Source organism: Pristiophorus japonicus, unplaced genomic scaffold (assembly GCF_044704955.1).
Source record: "Pristiophorus japonicus isolate sPriJap1 unplaced genomic scaffold, sPriJap1.hap1 HAP1_SCAFFOLD_571, whole genome shotgun sequence".
Classification (NCBI taxonomy): domain Eukaryota; kingdom Metazoa; phylum Chordata; class Chondrichthyes; family Pristiophoridae; genus Pristiophorus; species Pristiophorus japonicus.
In genome coordinates, this window is record NW_027254479.1 from 53,418 (window position 1) to 72,353 (window position 18,936).

At 47.8% G+C, this 18,936-nt stretch overlaps 1 protein-coding gene across 1 annotated transcript in view; it reads right to left on the reverse strand.

Annotated features, from left to right (window-relative positions):
• LOC139254656 (probable G-protein coupled receptor 139) overlaps positions 1-18,352 on the reverse strand; it is a 66,177-nt gene extending 47,825 nt beyond the window's left edge. Inside the window, exon 1 of the mRNA XM_070873785.1 lies at positions 18,276-18,352. Within this exon, the coding sequence (XP_070729886.1) occupies positions 18,276-18,352 (77 nt within the window). The remainder of the gene's footprint in view (positions 1-18,275) is intronic.
• Between the last annotated feature and the right edge of the window lie 584 nt (positions 18,353-18,936).

Consider the following 18,936-nt stretch of genomic DNA (forward strand, 5'->3'; position numbering starts at 1 on the left):
TGATGGGACAGTGTAGAGGGAGCTTTAATCTGTATCTACTCCATGTTCGTTGTACTCCGTAGAGAACGAAATCCACATTGTGACTCCAGGAGGAGCTCCTCAGCCACAGGGGAAGACGGTTGAGGAGGATTCTAGCGATGACTTTCCCAGTGGCTGGTAACAGGGAGACTTATCTGTAATTGCCACAGTCGGACTTGTCTCCTTTGTTAAAGATGGTCACGATTACTGCATCTCTGAGATCTCCAGGCCTGCTCTCCTCCTTCCAGATGAGAGAGATGAGGTCACGCATTCATGCCAATATTGCCTCTCCACCATACTTTAGTGCCTCAGTGGGGATTCCATCTGCTCCCATTGCCTTGTTGTTCTTGAGCTGGCGGATGGCCTTTTCTATCTCATGCAGGGCTGAGGTTTTGCTGAGATGTTGGCGGGTAGCATGCTGCTGGATGGAGTCGAGGACACTCGAATCAGAGGCAGAGTCTTGGTTCAGGACATCTTCGAAGTGCTCCTTCCAGCGAGTCCTGACGGCCTCAGTGTCCTTGATGAGTGTTTCCTCATTCTTGGCCAGCAGTGGAGTGGTGCCTTGGGTGCTTGGGCCATAGGTGGCCTTGACTGCGATGAAGAATCCTCGCACATCATGGCTGTCGGCCAGCTGCTGAGCCTCCTTTAATTTCTCCACCCACCATCTATGCTTTAGGTCACAGGTTTTTTTCTTGGACCTCGGCCTTAAGCCGTCTGTAATGCTGATTTGCTGCTCCCGAGTTGGGTTGTAGTTTTAGGTTCAGAAATACCCTGTGCTTGTGATTAATTAGCTCTTGCATCTCCTGGTCATTCTCATCAAACCAGTCCTGGTGTTTCCTCGATCAGGCTAACATCCCCATCATCGAAGCACTGACCACACTCGACCAGCTGCATTGGGTGGGCCACATTGTTCACAACTATTTTAAGTAGAACAATAATCAGGTTCCACCTGATTAAAGGGTGGAGGGGGGTCACACTCCATAAACGTTCATTAAAGTGCCCCCTTGTTTTTTGGGGGGGAACCAAAAACACAAATTAACAATTCAACATAAAGGTAACTTTTGTCAAATCAAATCAAATGAATTAAAATTACAATTCTGTTCCCTCTGGAATGATGCACTCCAGTCTCTCTGGTGCTCACCTCTCATGGAAGGCCACGAGTCTACCGGTGGACACTGCATGCTCAATCTCCAGGGATACCCTGGCTCGACACATTGTTCACATGCCTGACACAAGATTCCCAAAGCAAGGCTCTACTCGGAACTCCTACATGGCAAGCGAGCCTACAGTAGGCAGAGGAAACCTTTCAACGACACCCTCAAAGACTCCTTGATAAAATTCAACAACCCCCTGATACATGGGAGTCCCTGACAAACGTCCGCCCTAAGTTGAGGAAGTGAATCCGGGAGGGCTCTGAGCAGCTCGTGTCTCATCACTGAGAGCATGCAGAAACCAAGCGTAGGAGCATGCGGCAAACCAGTCTCACCCACCCTGTCATTCAACGACTGGCTGTCCCACCTGTGACAGAGACTGTAATTCCCGTACTGGATTGTTTAGTCACGTAAGAACTCACCTTTAGAGTATAAGCAAGTCTTCCTCGATTTTGACGGACTGCCTGTGATGATGATGATGTGTACCTAACCTGTGTTGTGCCTGTCCTGTGCATTTTGGGATTGGCTGTTTAGAGAGACGTTTACCCTGCATCTAAATTATGCTGTACTTGCCCTGGGAGTGTTTGATCGGACAGTGTAGACGGAGCTTCACTCTGTATCTAACCCATGCTGTACCTGCACTGGGAGTGTTTAATGGGACAGTGTAGAGGGAGATTTACTCCGTATCTAACTGGTGCTGTACCTGACCTGGGAGTGTTTGATGCGTCACTGTTGATGGAGCTTTACTCTGTATCTAACATGTGCTGTACATATCCTGGCAGTGTTTGATGGGACAGTGTAGAGGGAGCTTTACTCTGTATCTAACCCGTGCTGTACCTGCCACCAGTGCGCTTGCAGCCTTCTGTAAGAGGTCGGCACCGGAGGGACTGGAGTGCATCATCAGCTCCAGCAACCAAATTTTAATTTGATTTAAGTTTACCGTCCAAAGTTTAATTGGTTTATTTTGTCGGTTATAGTTCCCCTCCATCCTTTAATCAGGATGCATTTGATTTACAGGTCAGCAACAAAATAGTTGTGCTGTACCTGCCCTGGGATTGTTTCTTGGGACAGTGCAGAGGGAGCTTTATTCTGTATCTAACCTGTGCTGTGCATACCCTGGGAATACCTGGTGGGACAGTGCAGATGGATCCTTGCTATGTATTTAACATGTGCTGTACCTGCCCTGGGAGTGTTTGATGAGTCAGCGTACAGCAAGCTTTAAATTGTAACTAACCCGTGCTGTCCCTGCCCTGGGATTCTTTAGGACAGCATAGAGGCAGCTTTACTCTGTATATAACCGTGTCGGAACTAGCCCACTCCTGCTCCTGTTTCTCATGGCCCTATATACCCAGCATGCCCCGCGGGGGAGAATGTGACGCACCCGGACTACAGGAGCTCAGTGCGCAGGCGCGGGCCCAGGCTGTGTTTCGAGCATGCGCAGTGCGTGTAATGGCGGAGGAGACATCTTTTTCAGAGGTTCCTGAGAACTGTTCATTTCGGCGGGGCGGAGGGGAATAATCGACCAGCAGGGAGTCGTGGAGGCTTCATAAAGAACCGGTGCCCGCCGCATGCCCGGAATAATAACCGGAATATCGGCGGTTGCAGCTTCGGGGCTTTCGCCCTGTCACAGGCACCGGCTAACGGCGGTCATCTTCGTGCAGGAAGGCAGGTTCAGCGCTCCGCCATCTTGATTCAGTGAGTAGCAGAGCGCATGCGCAGCCATCTTGGTGCAGGAACAAAGTGAATGATGCCAGTGTCAGGAACTGAACCCAGCCAGAGTCAGTACCTTCAGCGGAGGGGAACCAGTGAGTGTACAACTGAACCCAGCCAGAGTCAGTACCTTCAGGGGAGGGGAACCAGTGAGTGCAGAACTGAACACAGCCAGAGTCAGTACCTTCAGGGGAGGGGAACCAGTGAGTGCAGAACTGAACCCAGCCAGAGTCAGTACCTTCAGGGGAGGGGAACCAGTGAGTGTAGAACTGAACCCAGCCAGAGTCAGTACCTTCAGGGGAGGGGAACCAGTGAGTGTAGGACTGAACCCAGCCAGAGTCAGTACCTTCAGGGGAGGGGAACCAGTGAGTGTAGGACTGAACCCAGCCAGAGTCAGTACCTTCAGGGGAGGGGAACCAGTGAGTGTAGAACTGAACCCAGCCAGAGTCAGCACCTTCAGGGGAGGGGAACCCGTGAGTGTAGAACTGAACCCAGCCAGAGTCAGTATCTTCAGGGGAGGGGAACCAGTGAGTGTAGAACTGAACCTAGCCAGAGTCAGCATCTTCAGGGACCAGTGATTGATTGGTGCCGCGGCCCCGCCCCCCGCCACTGATTGCGGGCGCTTGGGGGGTTTGTTGGTGGGCTCCGCTCGCAGCCTTTGAGCTCGGGGCCCAGGTGAGGCGAGGCGGAGTTGTGCGCAGACGTGGGGACAGCCTATTGTGGGAGATTAGCTGCGGACAGACGACGTTTTGCCCCCCCCGCGGAGGATGGATGATCAGCCCGGGCAGTGCGCCCAGCCTCCCTGAGGACTCACGGACACGCGCGGGCGGTGAGATTTGCCGCCGAGTCGGCGGGTGGGGCACCTTCGGGCGGAACGGGCCTTGGTTACTGTCGGGGGTTGCCGGGAGTTTGGCCGCCATCTTTGGGCAGCACGGGTCCGCCCGCCACGGGGAGCAGGGAGCAACACGGGCGGGGCTTCCTCGACGTCACAATACTTTCCATTGTCCCGCTGCAGGGCAGGGAGCATACGCGGCGGCCATCTTACTGCAGGGAGCAGGTGCAGGATGGGGACCAGTGAAATGAACACATGAGAACATCAGAAATAGGAGATGAGTCGGCCCTTTGGCCCCTCGAGCCTGCTGCCATTCAATAAGATGATGACTGCAGCATCTGGGGTGGTTCTCTTTTGAGTTAACCTGCAGAAACATAAAACATTAAAACCATGCCACCCGACCTGGGTGACACAGCAGACATTTTCAAGGCCCCTTTTTTTGGGTTTTTTTTTTTTTTTTTTTGGGGCGCTAAAATCAAATTTTTCCAGTGCCCCCTATAAAAGGGAAGTGGGACACTAAAAGCACCGGCAATGAAAACAAATTAAACTTTAAAACATAAAATCAAATTAAAATTTGGTTGCCGGGCGTGATGATGCACTCCAGTCCCTCCGGTGCCCACCTCTCGCGGAAGGCCGCGAGCGTACCGGTGGACAGCGCGTGCTCCATCTCCAAGGACACCCTGGACCGGATGTAAGAGCAGAAGAGAGGCAGGCAGTCAGGTTGTCCTTGGAGCAGTGAAGATGCAGGGCAGGTTTAACTGGTGCTCACAATCAGGAAGGCTTTAGATTGTATCAGGGAACAGAGTGGTTCTGCTCACACAATCAGAGAATGGTTACAGCACGGAAGGCCATTCGGCCCGTCGAGCCCTTGCCTGCTCCAAGCTAGTCCCACTGACCCGCCCTTTCCCCAGTCCTGCAAATGTTTTCTTTCAGATACTTATCCAACTTTTTTTTTTGAAAGCTGTGATTGAGTCTTCCTCCACCACCCTTTCAGGCCGTGCTTTCAGGATTCTAACCGCTCGCTGCATAAAATAGATTTTCTGATGTCACCTTTGGTTCTTTTGCCATTCACCTCAAATCCATCTCCTCTGATTCTCCACCTTTCTGCCAGTGGGAACAGTAGCTCTCTATCTACTCTGTCCGCACCCCTAATGATTTTGAACACTTCTATCAATTCTCCTCTCAACCTTCTCTGCTCCAAGGAGAACAACCCCAGCGTCTCCAGTCAATCCACGTAACCGAAGTCCCTCATCTCGTGAATCATTCTTGTCAATCTTTTCTGCACCCTCTCTGAGGCCTTCACATCCTAATGTGCGGTGCCCAGAATTGGACACAATGCTCCAGTTGAGACCGAACCAGTGTTTTACAAAGGTTCATCATAACTTTCTTGCCCAGCAACCTGTAAGCTTTTTTAACTGCTTTCTCAACCTGTCCTGCCACCTTCAGTAATTTGTGCACATGTACCCGCAGGTCTCACTGTTCATGCACTCCCTTTCGGATTGTACCCTTCAGTTTATATTGTCTATCCTTGTTTATTTCATCATGCTTCTCCAATTTTATTTCTTCACTCAGGTTCACGGTCTTGTTTTATTTCTTCCTCCAAGCCCCTCAACTTGATCTTGCAGTGTAATGTTGGCGAGTGGTGATTGATTGCCCTGGGAACCAACAGGAAGAGAGGTCAGGGGCCGTTGGGCCCAGGGAGCATCGTTTTCTGCAACCAATCGCGGTGCTTGAGGGGTGGATCCTGAGTCGGCCTGTCAGGTGAGTCTGTGTGAACCCCTGTTAAACAATTTATCTTTTAAAAATTAAATCGAGATTTCTTTTGTTAACAAAACAATGTAACATTGCTCAGTACTTTGTTTTCCTGGAGTTCCTATTATGAGTTTCTGACACTTCAGTGCCAAGATAATCAGGTGTTTAAAGGTCATTCATTTCCCTCTTTCCATGACACTGTTAGTTAAAGGGACAGAGATTGATTTCCCCGCATTATGCATTCGTAGTAGTTAAAGTAACATCCTTCCTGTTAGTAGTGAGTTACATTCTGTGCTGGGCGAGATGGCTGGTGGCATCAGCCTTTAAAATACACATTCTCTTGTTCAACTCTCTCCAGGGTCTCACCCTTCGCTATCTCTGTAACCTCTTCCAGCCCACCAACCCTCTTAATAGCTTGTTTTCTTTGGAACAAAGGAGGCTGAGGGGAGACTTTAATGAGGTGTATAAAATTATGAGGGGCCCAGATATAGTGGAGAGGAAGGACCTATTTCCCTTCACAGAGGGGTCAGCAACCAGCAGAACTTTTTAGCCAGTACGTAGCAAGCCCAACAAGAGAGGGGGAAGTTCTGGACTTAGTATTAGGGACTGAAGCTGGGCAGGTGGAAGGGGTATCAGTGGGAGAGCATTGGTGCTTGTGATCGTAATTCAGTTAGATTTAGGGTAGTTATGGAAAAGGACAAAGATAGACCAGGAATAAAAGTTCTCAATTGGGGAAAAGCCAATTTTACGAAGCTGAGATGTGATTTAGCCAAAGTGGACTGGAAACAGCTATTTGAAACGGTGAGAGATTGGGAAACTTTGGTGTTCAGAGGGACCTTGTGTGTCCTTGTACACGAATCACTGAAAGTTAATATGGAGGTACAGCAAGCAACGAAGAAAGCAAATGGTATGTTGGCCTTTATTACAAGAGGGTTTGAGTGCAGGAGTAAAGATGTCTTACTGCAATTGTATAGGGCCCTGGTGAGACTGCAGCTGGAGTATTGTGTACAGTTTTGGCTGCTTACCAAAGGAAGGATGTACTTGCCATTGAGGATGGCAACGAAGGTTCACCAAACTGAATTCCTGTGGTGGGAGGATTGTCCTATGAGGAGAGATTGAGTAGACCTAGGCACATATTCTCTAGAGTTTAGAAGAATGAGAGATGATCTCATTGAAATGACAAAATTCTTACAAGGCGTGACAGGATAGATGCAGGGAGGATGTTTCTGGCTGAGGAGTCTAGAACCAGGGGTCACAGTCTCAAAATAAGGGGTTGGCCATTTAGGACTGAGAAGAGCAGAAACTTATTTACTCATTAATCTTTGCAATTCTCTACCCCAGAGGGCTGTGGAGGCTCTGCCTTTGAGCATATTTAAGACAGAGATCGATAGATTTTTGTAAATTTAGGGAATCAAGGGATATGGAATAGTGCAGGAAAGTGGAGTTGAGGTAGAAGATCAGCCATGATCTCATTGAATGGCAGAGCAGGCTCGAGGGGCCGATTGGCATACTCCTGCTCTGAAATCTTATGTTCTTATGTTGAAGTTAAATCAGTCTCAGAGCAGTGGGAGGCATTCAATGAGGAGATAATGAGGGTTCAGAGGAAGTATGTTACCTTCAAGAAAAAGGGTGGGACTAATAAATCTAGAGCCCCCTGGATATCAACATAAGAAATAGGGGCAGGAGGAGGCCATAAGGTCCCTCGAGCCTGCACCGCAATTCAATGAGATCATGGCTGATCATCGCCCTCAACTCCACTTTCCCGCCTGATCTCCATATCCCTTGGTTCGCTTAATATACAAAAATCTATCAATCTCAACCTTGAATAGACTGAGCATCCACAGCCCTCTGGGGGAGAGAATGCCAAAGATTCCAACCCTCTGAATGAAGAAAATCCTCCTCAATTCTGTCTTAAATGGCCTACCACTTATCCTGAGACTGTGCCCCCTAGTTCGAGACAGTCCAGCCAGGGGAATCAACCACTCAGCATCTAACCTGTCAGTCCCCTTCAGAACCTTGTATGTTTCAATGAGATAACCTCTCATTATTCTAAACTTGAGAGTGTATAGGCCCATTCTACACACTATCTCATCATAAGACAGCCCAGGAATCAATCTTGTGAAGCTTTGTTGCACAGTGTCCAAGGCAAGTGGTTCCGTCCTTCGATAAGGAGACCAAAACTGTGCCCAGTACTCCAGGTGTGGTCTCACCAAGACCCTGTACAATTGTAGCAAGACCTCCTTACTCTTATATTCTAACCCCTTGCAATAAAGGACAAACCATTTGCCTTCCTTATTGCTTGCATACATGCATGCTCACTTTCTGTGTGTCTTGCACAAGGGCACCCCAAATCTCTCCAAACACCAAAGTTTAAAAGTTTCTCATAATTTAAAAGATATTCTGTTCTTCTGTTTTTCCTACCAAAGTGAATAACCTCACATTTCCCTACATTATACTCCATCTGCCACCTTACTGCCCACTCACATAATCTATCTCTGTATATCTTGCAGACTCTTGTGTTCTCACAGCTTACTGTCCCACCTAGTTTTGTATCATCAGCAAATTTGGATACATTACACTCGGTCCCTTCATCTAGGTCATAAATCATAAAATCATCGAAATTTACAGCATGGCAGGAGACCATTTCAGCCCACTGTGTCCGTGCCGGCCAACAAACAGCTATCCAGCCTAATCCCACTCTCCAGCTCTCGGTCCGTAGCCCTGTCGGTGATGACAGTTGAAGTGCACATCCAAGTATTTTTCAAATGTGCTGAGTGTTTCTGCCTCTACCACCCTTTCAGGCAGTGAGTTCCAGACCCCCACAAACCTCTGGGTGAAGAAATTTCCCTTCGTATCTCCTCTGAACCAATTACTTTAAATCTGTGCCTCCTTGTTATTGACCACTCTGCCACAGGAAACAGGTCCTTCCTATCCACTCTATCCAAGCCCCTTATAATTTAATACTTTCATCAGGTCTCCCCTCAGTGTCCTCTGATCCAAAGAAAATGGACTCTGCATCTCCAATCTTTCCTCATCGCGAAAATTCTCCAGTCCAGGCAACATTCTTGTAAATCTCCTCTGTACCCTTTCCAGTACAATCACATCTTTCCTGTATTGTGATGACCAGAACTGCACACAGTATTCCAACTGCGGCCTAACCATTTCAAGCATAACCTCCTAGCTCTTGTATTCCATGCCTCGACTAATAAAGGCAAGTATTCCATATGCCTTCTTAACCACCTTATCGACCTGGCCTGCCACTTTCAGGGATCTGTGGACCTACACTTCAAGGTCCCTTTGTTCCTCTACAATTTTCAGTGTTGTAGCATTTAATGTGTAATCCCTTGCCTTGTTAGACCTCCCCAAATGCATTACCTCACACTTATCTGGATTAAATTCCATTTGCCACTTTACTGCCCACCTGAAAAGTACATTTGTAGTTTCCTTCAGTGTGCAGTTTTGTTCTTAATTCTCAACCACACAGCCTATTTTAGTTTCACCTGCAAACTTCTTAATCATACCCCCAACATTGAAGTCCAAGTCATTGATATATACCAGAAAAAACAAGGAACCCAGCACTGAGCCCTGCAGAACCCCACTGGAAACAGCCTTCCAGTCACAAAAACACCGAATGGCCCACTCCTGCAACTATTTTCTATGTTTCTATGACCCAACTTCCACAGCTCTCTGAGGCAGCAAATTCCACAGATTTACAACCCTTTGAGAGAAGACATTTCTCCTCATCTCAATTTTAAATGGGTGGCCCCTTATTCTAAGATTATGCCCTCTAGTTCGAGTCTCCCCCTTCAGTGGAAACATTCTCTCTGCATCCACCTTGTCCCCCCCCCTCATAATCTTATACGTTTCGATAAGATCACCTCTCATTCTTCTGAATTCCAATGGGTAGAGGCCCAAACTACTCAACCTTTCCTCATAAGTCATCCCCCTCATCCCCGAAACGTTCTCTGAACTACCTCCAAAGTAAGTATATCTTTTCAGAAACATGGATCAGGAAGGCCAAGATTCTATTCGCTTTCCTGATCACTTGCTGTACCTGCATACTATCCTTTTGTGTTTCATGCACAAGTGCCTCCAGGTCCCGCTGTACTGCAGCACTTTGTAATCTTTCTCCATTTAAATAATAACTTGCTCTTTGATTTTTTTTCTGCCAAAGTGCATGACCTCACACTTTCTAATATTATACTCCATCTGCCAAATTTTTTCCCATTCACTTAGCCTGTCTATGTCCTTTTGCAGATTTTATGTGTACTCACGTATTGCTTTTCCTCCCATCCTTTGTATCGTCAGCAAACTCGGCAACATTACATTCAGTCCCTTCTTCCAAGTTCTTGAATATAGAATGTAAATAGTTGGGGTCCCAGCACTGATCCCTGCAGCAACCCACTAGTTACTGGTTGCCAACCAGAGAATGAACCATTTATCCGACTCTCTGTTTTCTGTTAGTTAGCCAATCCTCTATCCTTGCTGATATATTACCCCCAACCCTGTGAACTTTTACGTGGCATTTGTCAAATGTCTTCTGGAAGTCCAAATACACCACACTCACTGGTTCCCCTTTATCCACCCTGTTTGTTACATCCTCAAAGAATTCCAGCAAATTTGTCAAACATGCCTTCCCCTTCATAAATCCATGCTGACTCTGCCTGACCAAATTTTGCTTTTCCAAATATCCTGCTACTGCTTCTTTAATGATGGAATCCAACATTTTCCCAACCACAGATGTTAGGCTAACTGGTCTATAGTTTCCTGCTTTTTTTCTGCCTCCTTTTTTAAATAAGGACATTACATTTGCAGTTTTCCAATCACTGGGACCTCCCCAGAATCCAGGGAATTTTGGTAAATTACAACCAATGCATCCACTGTCCCTGCTGCGACTTCTCTTAAGACCCTAGGATGCAAGCCATCAGCTCCAGGGGATTTATCCGCCTTTAGTCCCGTTATCTTACTGAGTACCACCTTCTTAGTGATTGTGTTAAGTTCCTCCCCCCTGTAGCCCCTTGACTGTCCACTATTGGGATATTGTTAGCGTCCTCGGCCGTAAAGACTGATAGAATATATTTGTTCACTGTTTCTGCCATCTCCATGTTCCCCATTACTAATTCCCCGATCTCGTCCTCTCAGGGACCAACATTTACTTTAGCCACTCTTTTCCTTTTTATATACCTGTAGAAACTCTTGCTATCTGTTTTTATATTTTGTGCTAGTTTACTTTCATAGTCTATCTTCCCTTTCTTAATCATTTGTTTAGTCATTCTTTGCTGGCTTTTAAAAGCTTCCCAGTCTTCTGTCCTCCCACGAGTTTTGGCCACTTTGTATGCCCTTGTTTTTAATTGGATACCGTCCTTTATTTCTTGAGTTAGCCACGAATGGCTATCTTTTCTTTTACACCCTTTCCTCCTCACTGGAATATATTTTTCTTGAGAGTTGTGCAATCAATATCTCCTTAAATGTACACCACTGTTCATCAACCGTCCTACACTTAAATCTATTTTCCCAGTCCACTTTACCCAACTCTGCCCTCATACCTGCATAGTCTCCTTTATTTAAGATTAGTACGCTGGTTAGAGATCCAACTTTCTCACCCACCATCTAAATTTCAAATTCAGATCATGCTATGATCACTCATTCCAAGAGATCCTTTACTAGGAGATTGTTTAGTAATCTTGACTCATTACACAGGACCAGATCTAAGATGGCCTGCCCCCTGGTTGGTTCCGTTACATACTGCTGAAGGAACCCGTCCCTTATGCACTCTATGAACTCCTCCTCAAGGCTACCCTGACCAATTTGATTTGTCCATTCAATATGGAGGTTAAAATCACCCATGATTATTGCTGTTCCCTTTTTACAAGCCCCCACTATTTCCTGGTTTATGCGCTGACCAACAGAGTAGCTATTGTTACGGTGCCTATAGTCGACATCCACCAGTGACTTTTTCCACTTATTGTTCCTTATCTCCACCCAAACCGTTTCAACATCCTGATCATTTGAGCCAATATCGTTTCTTACTATTGCAGTGATTCCATCCTTTATCAATAGAGCTACTCCACGTCCTTTTCCTTTCTTTCTGTCCTTCCGGACTGTCCAGTACCGCTAAATATTTAATTCCCAGACCTGGTCACCTTGCAACCACGCCTCTGTAATGGCTATCAGGTCATACCCATTTGTATCTATTTGTGCCGTCAACTCAACTATTTTGTTTCAAATGCTATGTGCATTGAGACAAAGTGTTTTTTTACACTTTTTTCCTGCTAGTCTCCTCTCTCCTTCAAACTCACTTTCTTTATTTTTGCTTTCTAATTCCAGCTTTACTCCCCTCCCTACTGAATCTATTTTCAGGTTCCCATCCCCCTGCCAAGCTAGTTTAACCCTTCCCCAAAAGCACGAGCACACCCCACCGTGAGGATATTGGTCCCGGCTCTGTTGAGGTGCAACCCATCTGGTTTGTCCATGTCCCACCTCCCCCAGAAGCGGTCCCAGTGCCTCAGGAAAGTAAAGCCCTCCCGCCTGCACTATCTCTCCAGCCAGCCATTCATCTGCTCTATCCGCCTGTTTCTGTAGTCACTAGCTCGTGACATCGGGAGGAATTCGGAGATTACTACCCTTTGAGGTCCTGCTTTTTAATCTCTCTCCTAGCTCCCTAAACTCTGCCTGCTGGAGAGGGGAGGGAGGGGAAACAGTGAGTGTGGAATTGAAAACAGCCGGAGTTAGTGCCTTCAGGGACGGGGCAGATGGGAGGGAGGGGAACCAGTGAGTATACAACTGGACCCAGGCAGAATCAGCACCTTCAGGGGAGGGGAACCAGTGAGTGTAGAACTGAACCCAGCCAGAGTCAGTACCTTCAGGGGAGGGGAACCAGTGAGTGTGGAACTGAACCCACCCAGAGTCAGTACCTTCAGGGGAGGGGATTCAGTGAGTGTAGAACTGAACCCAGCCAGAGTCAGCACCATCAGGGGAGGGGAACCAATGAGTGCAGAACTGAAACCAGATAGATTCAGCAACTTCAGGGGAAGAAAGGAGAGGCAGTTGAGAGGAGGTTGATTCCGGAGATGAGAGGGTTGACTTATAAGGAAATATTGAGTCGGGATAAATGGTTCATTCTCAGTTTGGCAATCAGTAACTAGCGGGTTGCCGCAGGGATCAGTGCTGGGACCCAACTATTTACAATCTATATTAACGACTTGGAAGACGGGATCGAGTGTAGTGTAGCCACATTTGCTGATGATACAAAGATGGGAGGAAATGCAATGTGTGAGGAGGACACACAAAATATGCAAAACCACATTGACAGGCTAAGTGAGTTGGCAAAAACTTGGCAGATGGAGTATAATGTTGGAAAGTGTGAGGTCATGCACTTTAGCAGAAAAAACAATCACATATCAAATTATTATTTAAAATGGAGAAAGATTTCCAAGTGCTACTGTACAGCGGGACCTGGGGGGACTTGTGCATGAAACACAAAAGATCAGTATGCAGGTACAGCAAGTGATCAGGAAGGCCAATGGAATCTTGGCCATTATTACAAAGGGGATGGAGTATAAAAGCTGGGAAGTCTTGCTACAGTTGTACAGGGTATTGGTGAGGCCACACTTGGAATATTGCGTGCAGTTTTGGTTTCCATATTTACGAAAGGATATACTTGCTTTGGAGGCAGTTCAGAGAAGGTTCACAAAGTTGATTCTGGAGATGAGGGGGTTGACTTCTGAGGAAAGGTTGAATATGTTGGGCCTCTGCTCATTGTAATTCAGAAGATAGAAAAGTGATCTTATCGAAACATATAAGATTATGAGGGGGCGTGACAAGGTGGATGCAGAGAGGATGTTTCACTGATGGGGGAGACTAGAACTAGAGGGCATAATCTTCGAATAAGGGGCCTCCATTTAAAACTGAGATGAGGAGAAATTTCTTCTGAGGGTTGTGGATGTGTGGAATTCACTGCCTCTGAGAGGTGTGGAAGCTGGGACATTGTATAAATTTCAGACAGAAATAGACACTTTCTTAAACAATAAGGGGTTATGGGGAGTGGGCAGGGAAGGGGACCTGAGTCCATGATCGGATCAGCCATGATGGTATTAAATGGCGGAGCAGGCTCGAGGGGCCGCATGGCTTACTGCTGCTCCTATATCGTATGTTACCCAGTGAGTGCAGAACTGAAACCAGACAGAGTCAGCATCTTCAGGGGAGGAGAGGGGAACCAGTGAGTGTAGAACTGAACCCAGCCAGAGTCAGCACCTTCAGGGGAGGGGAACCAGTGAGTGCAGAACTGGACCCAGCCAGAGTCAGTACTTTCAGGGGAAGGGAACCAGTGAGTGTAGAACTGAACCCAGCCAGAGTCAGTACCTTCAGGGGAGAGGAATCAGTGAGTGTGGAATTGAACCCAGCCAGAGTTAGTACCTTCAGGGGAGGGAAACCAGTGAGTGTAGAACTGAACCCAGCCAGAGTCAGTACCTTCAGGGGAGAGGAACCAGTGAGTGTAGAACTGAACCCAGCCAGAGTCAGTACCTTCAGGGGAGAGGAACCAGTGAGTGTGGAATTGAACCCAGCCAGAGTCAGTACCTTCAGGGGAGGAGAGAGATGGGTGGGAGGGAAATGAGTGATTGTCGAACTGATCGCAGCCAGATTCTACACCTTCAGGGAATGAGAGGGAAACAGAGAGTCTATATCTGAACCCAGCAAGAGTCAGCACCCTAAGGGGAGTGGCAGATGGGAGGGAGGGGTACCAGTGAGTGCAAAATGGATCCCAGCCAGAGTTAGCACCTTCAGGGCAGGGGAACCAGTGAGTGCATAACTGAAACCAGATAGATTCAGCATCTTCAGCGGTGGAGAGGGGAGGCAGTTCAGAGAAGGTTTACGAGGTTGATTCTGGAGATGAGGGGATGGACTAATGAGGAAATGTTGAGGAGGTTGGAGGCAATATATTAGCATGGATTGAGGATTGGCTAACTGACAGAAAACAGAGAGTCGGGATAAATGGTTCATTCTCGGGTTGGCAACTCGTAACTCGTGGGGTGCCGCAGGGATCAGTGCTGGGACCCCAACTATTTACAATCAATATTAACGACGTGGAAGAAGGGACTGAGTGTAACGTAGCCAGGTTTGCTGACGATACAAAGAAGGGAGGAAAAGCAATGTGTGAGCACACAAAAAATCTGCAAAAGGACATAAACAGGCTAAGTGAGTGGGGAAAAATTTGTCAGATGGAGTATAATGTTGGAAAGTGTGAGGTCATGTACTTTGGCAGAAAAAAAAATCAAAGAACAAGTTATTATTTAAATGGAGAAAGATTGCGAAGTGCTGCAGTACAGCGGGACCTGGAGGTACTTCTGCATGAAACACAAAAGAATAGTATGCAGGTACAGCAAGTGATCAGGAACGCCAATGGTATCTTGGCTTTTATTGCAAAGGGGATGGAGTATACAAGCAGGGAAGTCTTGCTACAGCTATATAAGGTATTGGTGAGGCCACAGCTGGACTACTGCGTGCAGTTTTGATTTCCATATTTAGGTAAGGATATACTTGCTTTGGAGGCAGTTCAGAGAAGGTTCACTAGGTTGATTCCGGGGATGACGGGGTTGACCTATGAGGTTGAGTCGGTTGGGCCTCTACTCATTGGAATTCAGAAGAATGAGAGGTAATCTTATCGAAATGTATAAGATTATGAGGGGTTTTGACAAGGTGGATGCAGAGAGGATGTTTCTACTGATAGGTGAGACTAGAACTAGAGGGCATAATCTTCGAATATGGGGCCGCCCATTTAAAACAGAGATGAGGAGAAATATCTTCTATCAAACGGTTGTAAATCTGTGCAATTTGCTGCCTCAGAGAGCTGTGGAAGCTGGGACATTGAACAAAATTAAGACAGAAATCGACAGTTTCTTAAACGATAAGAGATTATGGGGAGCAGGCCGGTAAGTGGAGCTGAGTCCATGATCAGATCAGTCATGATCTGATTGAATGGCGGAGCAGGCTCGAGGGGCGCTATAGCCTACTCCTGCTCCTATTTCTTATGTTCTTCTGTTCCCTGCCCGCTCCCCATAACCACTTATCACCTTATTGTTTAGAAACTGAGCCATTGTGAGGAGGGTCCAGTGATCCTGCTGGGAAATGCATGTGTGAGGCCTCAGGTGAGGACAGTGGAATAGCCTGTCGACACTCACTATCGAGGTTCACACATGGAGATCGGGCACATGGGACATATATTGGAGAGAAACTGGTGAATGTAGAACTGAACCCAGCCAGAGTCAGCACCTTCATGGGAGGAGAGGGAGGGGAACCAGTGAGTGTTGAACTGAACCCAGCCAGAGTCAGTACCTTCAGGGGAGGGGAACCAGTGAGTGTAGAACTGAACCCAGCCAGAGTCAGTACCTTCAGGGGAGGGGAACCAGTGAGTGTAGAACTGAACCCAGCCAGAGTCAGTACCTTCAGGGGAGAGGAACCAGTGAGTGTAGAACTGAACCCAGCCAGAGTCAGTACCTTCAGGGGAGAGGAACCAGTGAGTGTGGAATTGAACCCAGCCAGAGTCAGTACCTTCAGGGGAGGAGAGAGATGGGTGGGTGGGAAATGAGTGATTGTCGAACTGATCGCAGCCAGATTCTACACCTTCAGGGAATGAGAGTGGAACGAGAGAGTCTATATCTGAACCCAGCAAGAGTCAGCACCCTAAGGGGAGTGGCAGATGGGAGGGAGGGGTACCAGTGAGTGCAAAATGGATCCCAGCCAGAGTTAGCACCTTCAGGGCAGGGGAACCAGTGAGTGCATAACTGAAACCAGATAGATTCAGCATCTTCAGCGGTGGAGAGGGGAGGCAGTTCAGAGAAGGTTTACGAGGTTGATTCTGGAGATGAGGGGATGGACTAATGAGGAAATGTTGAGGAGGTTGGAGGCAATATATTAGCATGGATTGAGGATTGGCTAACTGACAGAAAACAGAGAGTCGGGATAAATGGTTCATTCTCGGGTTGGCAACTCGTAACTCGTGGGGTGCCGCAGGGATCAGTGCTGGGACCCCAACTATTTACAATCAATATTAACGACGTGGAAGAAGGGACTGAGTGTAACGTAGCCAGGTTTGCTGACGATACAAAGATGGGAGGAAAAGCAATGTGTGAGCACACAAAAAATCTGCAAAAGGACATAAACAGGCTAAGTGAGTGGGGAAAAATTTGTCAGATGGAGTATAATGTTGGAAAGTGTGAGGTCATGTACTTTGGCAGAAAAAAAAATCAAAGAACAAGTTATTATTTAAATGGAGAAAGATTGCGAAGTGCTGCAGTACAGCGGGACCTGGAGGTACTTCTGCATGAAACACAAAAGAATAGTATGCAGGTACAGCAAGTGATCAGGAACGCCAATGGTATCTTGGCTTTTATTGCAAAGGGGATGGAGTATACAAGCAGGGAAGTCTTGCTACAGCTATATAAGGTATTGGTGAGGCCACAGCTGGACTACTGCGTGCAGTTTTGATTTCCATATTTAGGTAAGGATATACTTGCTTTGGAGGCAGTTCAGAGAAGGTTCACTAGGTTGATTCCGGGGATGACTGGGTTGACCTATGAGGTTGAGTCGGTTGGGCCGCTACTCATTGGAATTCAGAAGAATGAGAGGTAATCTTATCGAAATGTATAAGATTATGAGGGGTTTTGACAAGGTGGATGCAGAGAGGATGTTTCTACTGATAGGTGAGACTAGAACTAGAGGGCATAATCTTCGAATATGGGGCCGCCCATTTAAAACAGAGATGAGGAGAAATTTCTTCTATCAAACGGTTGTAAATCTGTGCAATTTGCTGCCTCAGAGAGCTGTGGAAGCTGGGACATTGAATAAAATTAAGACAGAAATCGACAGTTTCTTAAACGATAAGAGATTATGGGGAGCAGGCCGGTAAGTGGAGCTGAGTCCATGATCAGATCAGTCATGATCTTATTGAATGGCGGAGCAGGCTCGAGGGGCGTATAGCCTACTCCTGCTCCTATTTCTTATGTTCTTCTGTTCCCTGCCCGCTCCCCATAACCACTTATCACCTTATTGTTTAGAAACTGAGCCATTGTGAGGAGGGTCCAGTGATCCTGCTGGGAAATGCATGTGTGAGGCCTCAGGTGAGGACAGTGGAATAGCCTGTCGACACTCACTGTCGAGGTTCACACATGGAGATCGGGCACATGGGACATATATTGGAGAGAAACTGGTGAATGTAGAACTGAACCCAGCCAGAGTCAGCACCTTCATGGGAGGAGAGGGAGGGGAACCAGTGAGTGTAGAACTGAACCCAGCCAGAGTCAGTACCTTCAGGGGAGGGGAACCAGTGAGTGTAGAACTGAACCCAGCCAGAGTCAGTACCTTCAGGGGAGGGGAACCAGTGAGTGTAGAACTGAACCCAGCCAGAGTCAGTACCTTCAGGGGAGGAGAGGGAGGGGAACCAGTGAGTGTAGAACTGAACCCAGCCAGAGTCAGCACCTTCAGGGGAGGGGAACCAGTGAGTGTAGAACTGAACCCAGCCAGAGTCCACTCCTATAGGAGAAGGTAGTGTACCAGTGAGTGTATTTCTGAACCCAGTCAGGATTGGTGGTGAAAACTGGGAGTGGAGGAGAAACAGTTTAGAATTGTGTGTTGATTTGGATTTCAGCGCAGCAGGAGAGACAATGTGTGGGACAGGGATTTACAGCTTTGTAAGAACAAGAGAGGACAGAATGTTCCATGGAAACTAGGAGGCCAAGTTTCGACTGACCCATAAAACGGTGCACCTCCGAGAGGTCCGCCGACTTTCTCGAAGGAAAAGTGAGCCTTATACTTACCTCGGGATTCTCCATGGTGATCTGGCCTGCTTTGGGCTGAGCACAAGAGAAGCAGCGGGGGGCGGAGCTACAGCCATGCGCCAAAAAGAGTGTCGGCAGCTGCCTGTGTGTGCAGTGGGGTCTGCGTGTGTACACAGTAGCTCCTGGCCCTCCCAGCGTGTCGTGGCTGTGGGCGATCCTATTACTGGCCGAAGGAACGACGCGATGTTCACTTCCCCTAGCCCGGGCCGAGTAGCCTGCCTGCCTGCCTGAGCCTCGCCTTGCCGCCCCTCGCCTTGCCTCACCGTCCCTCACCTCGCCGCTGCCTGTCCTCGGGCCTCGTATCACTGCCACTGCTCTTACGTCAAGGCCTCCCTGTCGGCCCGCCCAAACACCAGCTCCGTGATGGGGCCGTCTGACCATCTCTCCGACGGGTCCCCACCCGACCACCTCCCCGGCGGCGGGCCCCACCCAAACTCCTTCCCGGTGGCGGGCCCTGCCCAAACTCTTCCCCAGTGGCACGCCCCGCCTGAACTCTTCAACCTTGAAAATGTAAGGAGGCAGGCAGGGCTGTGTGTGCTGCTGGAGGGCTCGCAGTGCTCCTGAACGGATAGGTGCTGCAGTAGGTGAGGTAGCAACTTTTATTTTTTTATTTATTGATTGATTTTTAATTTATTTTTAA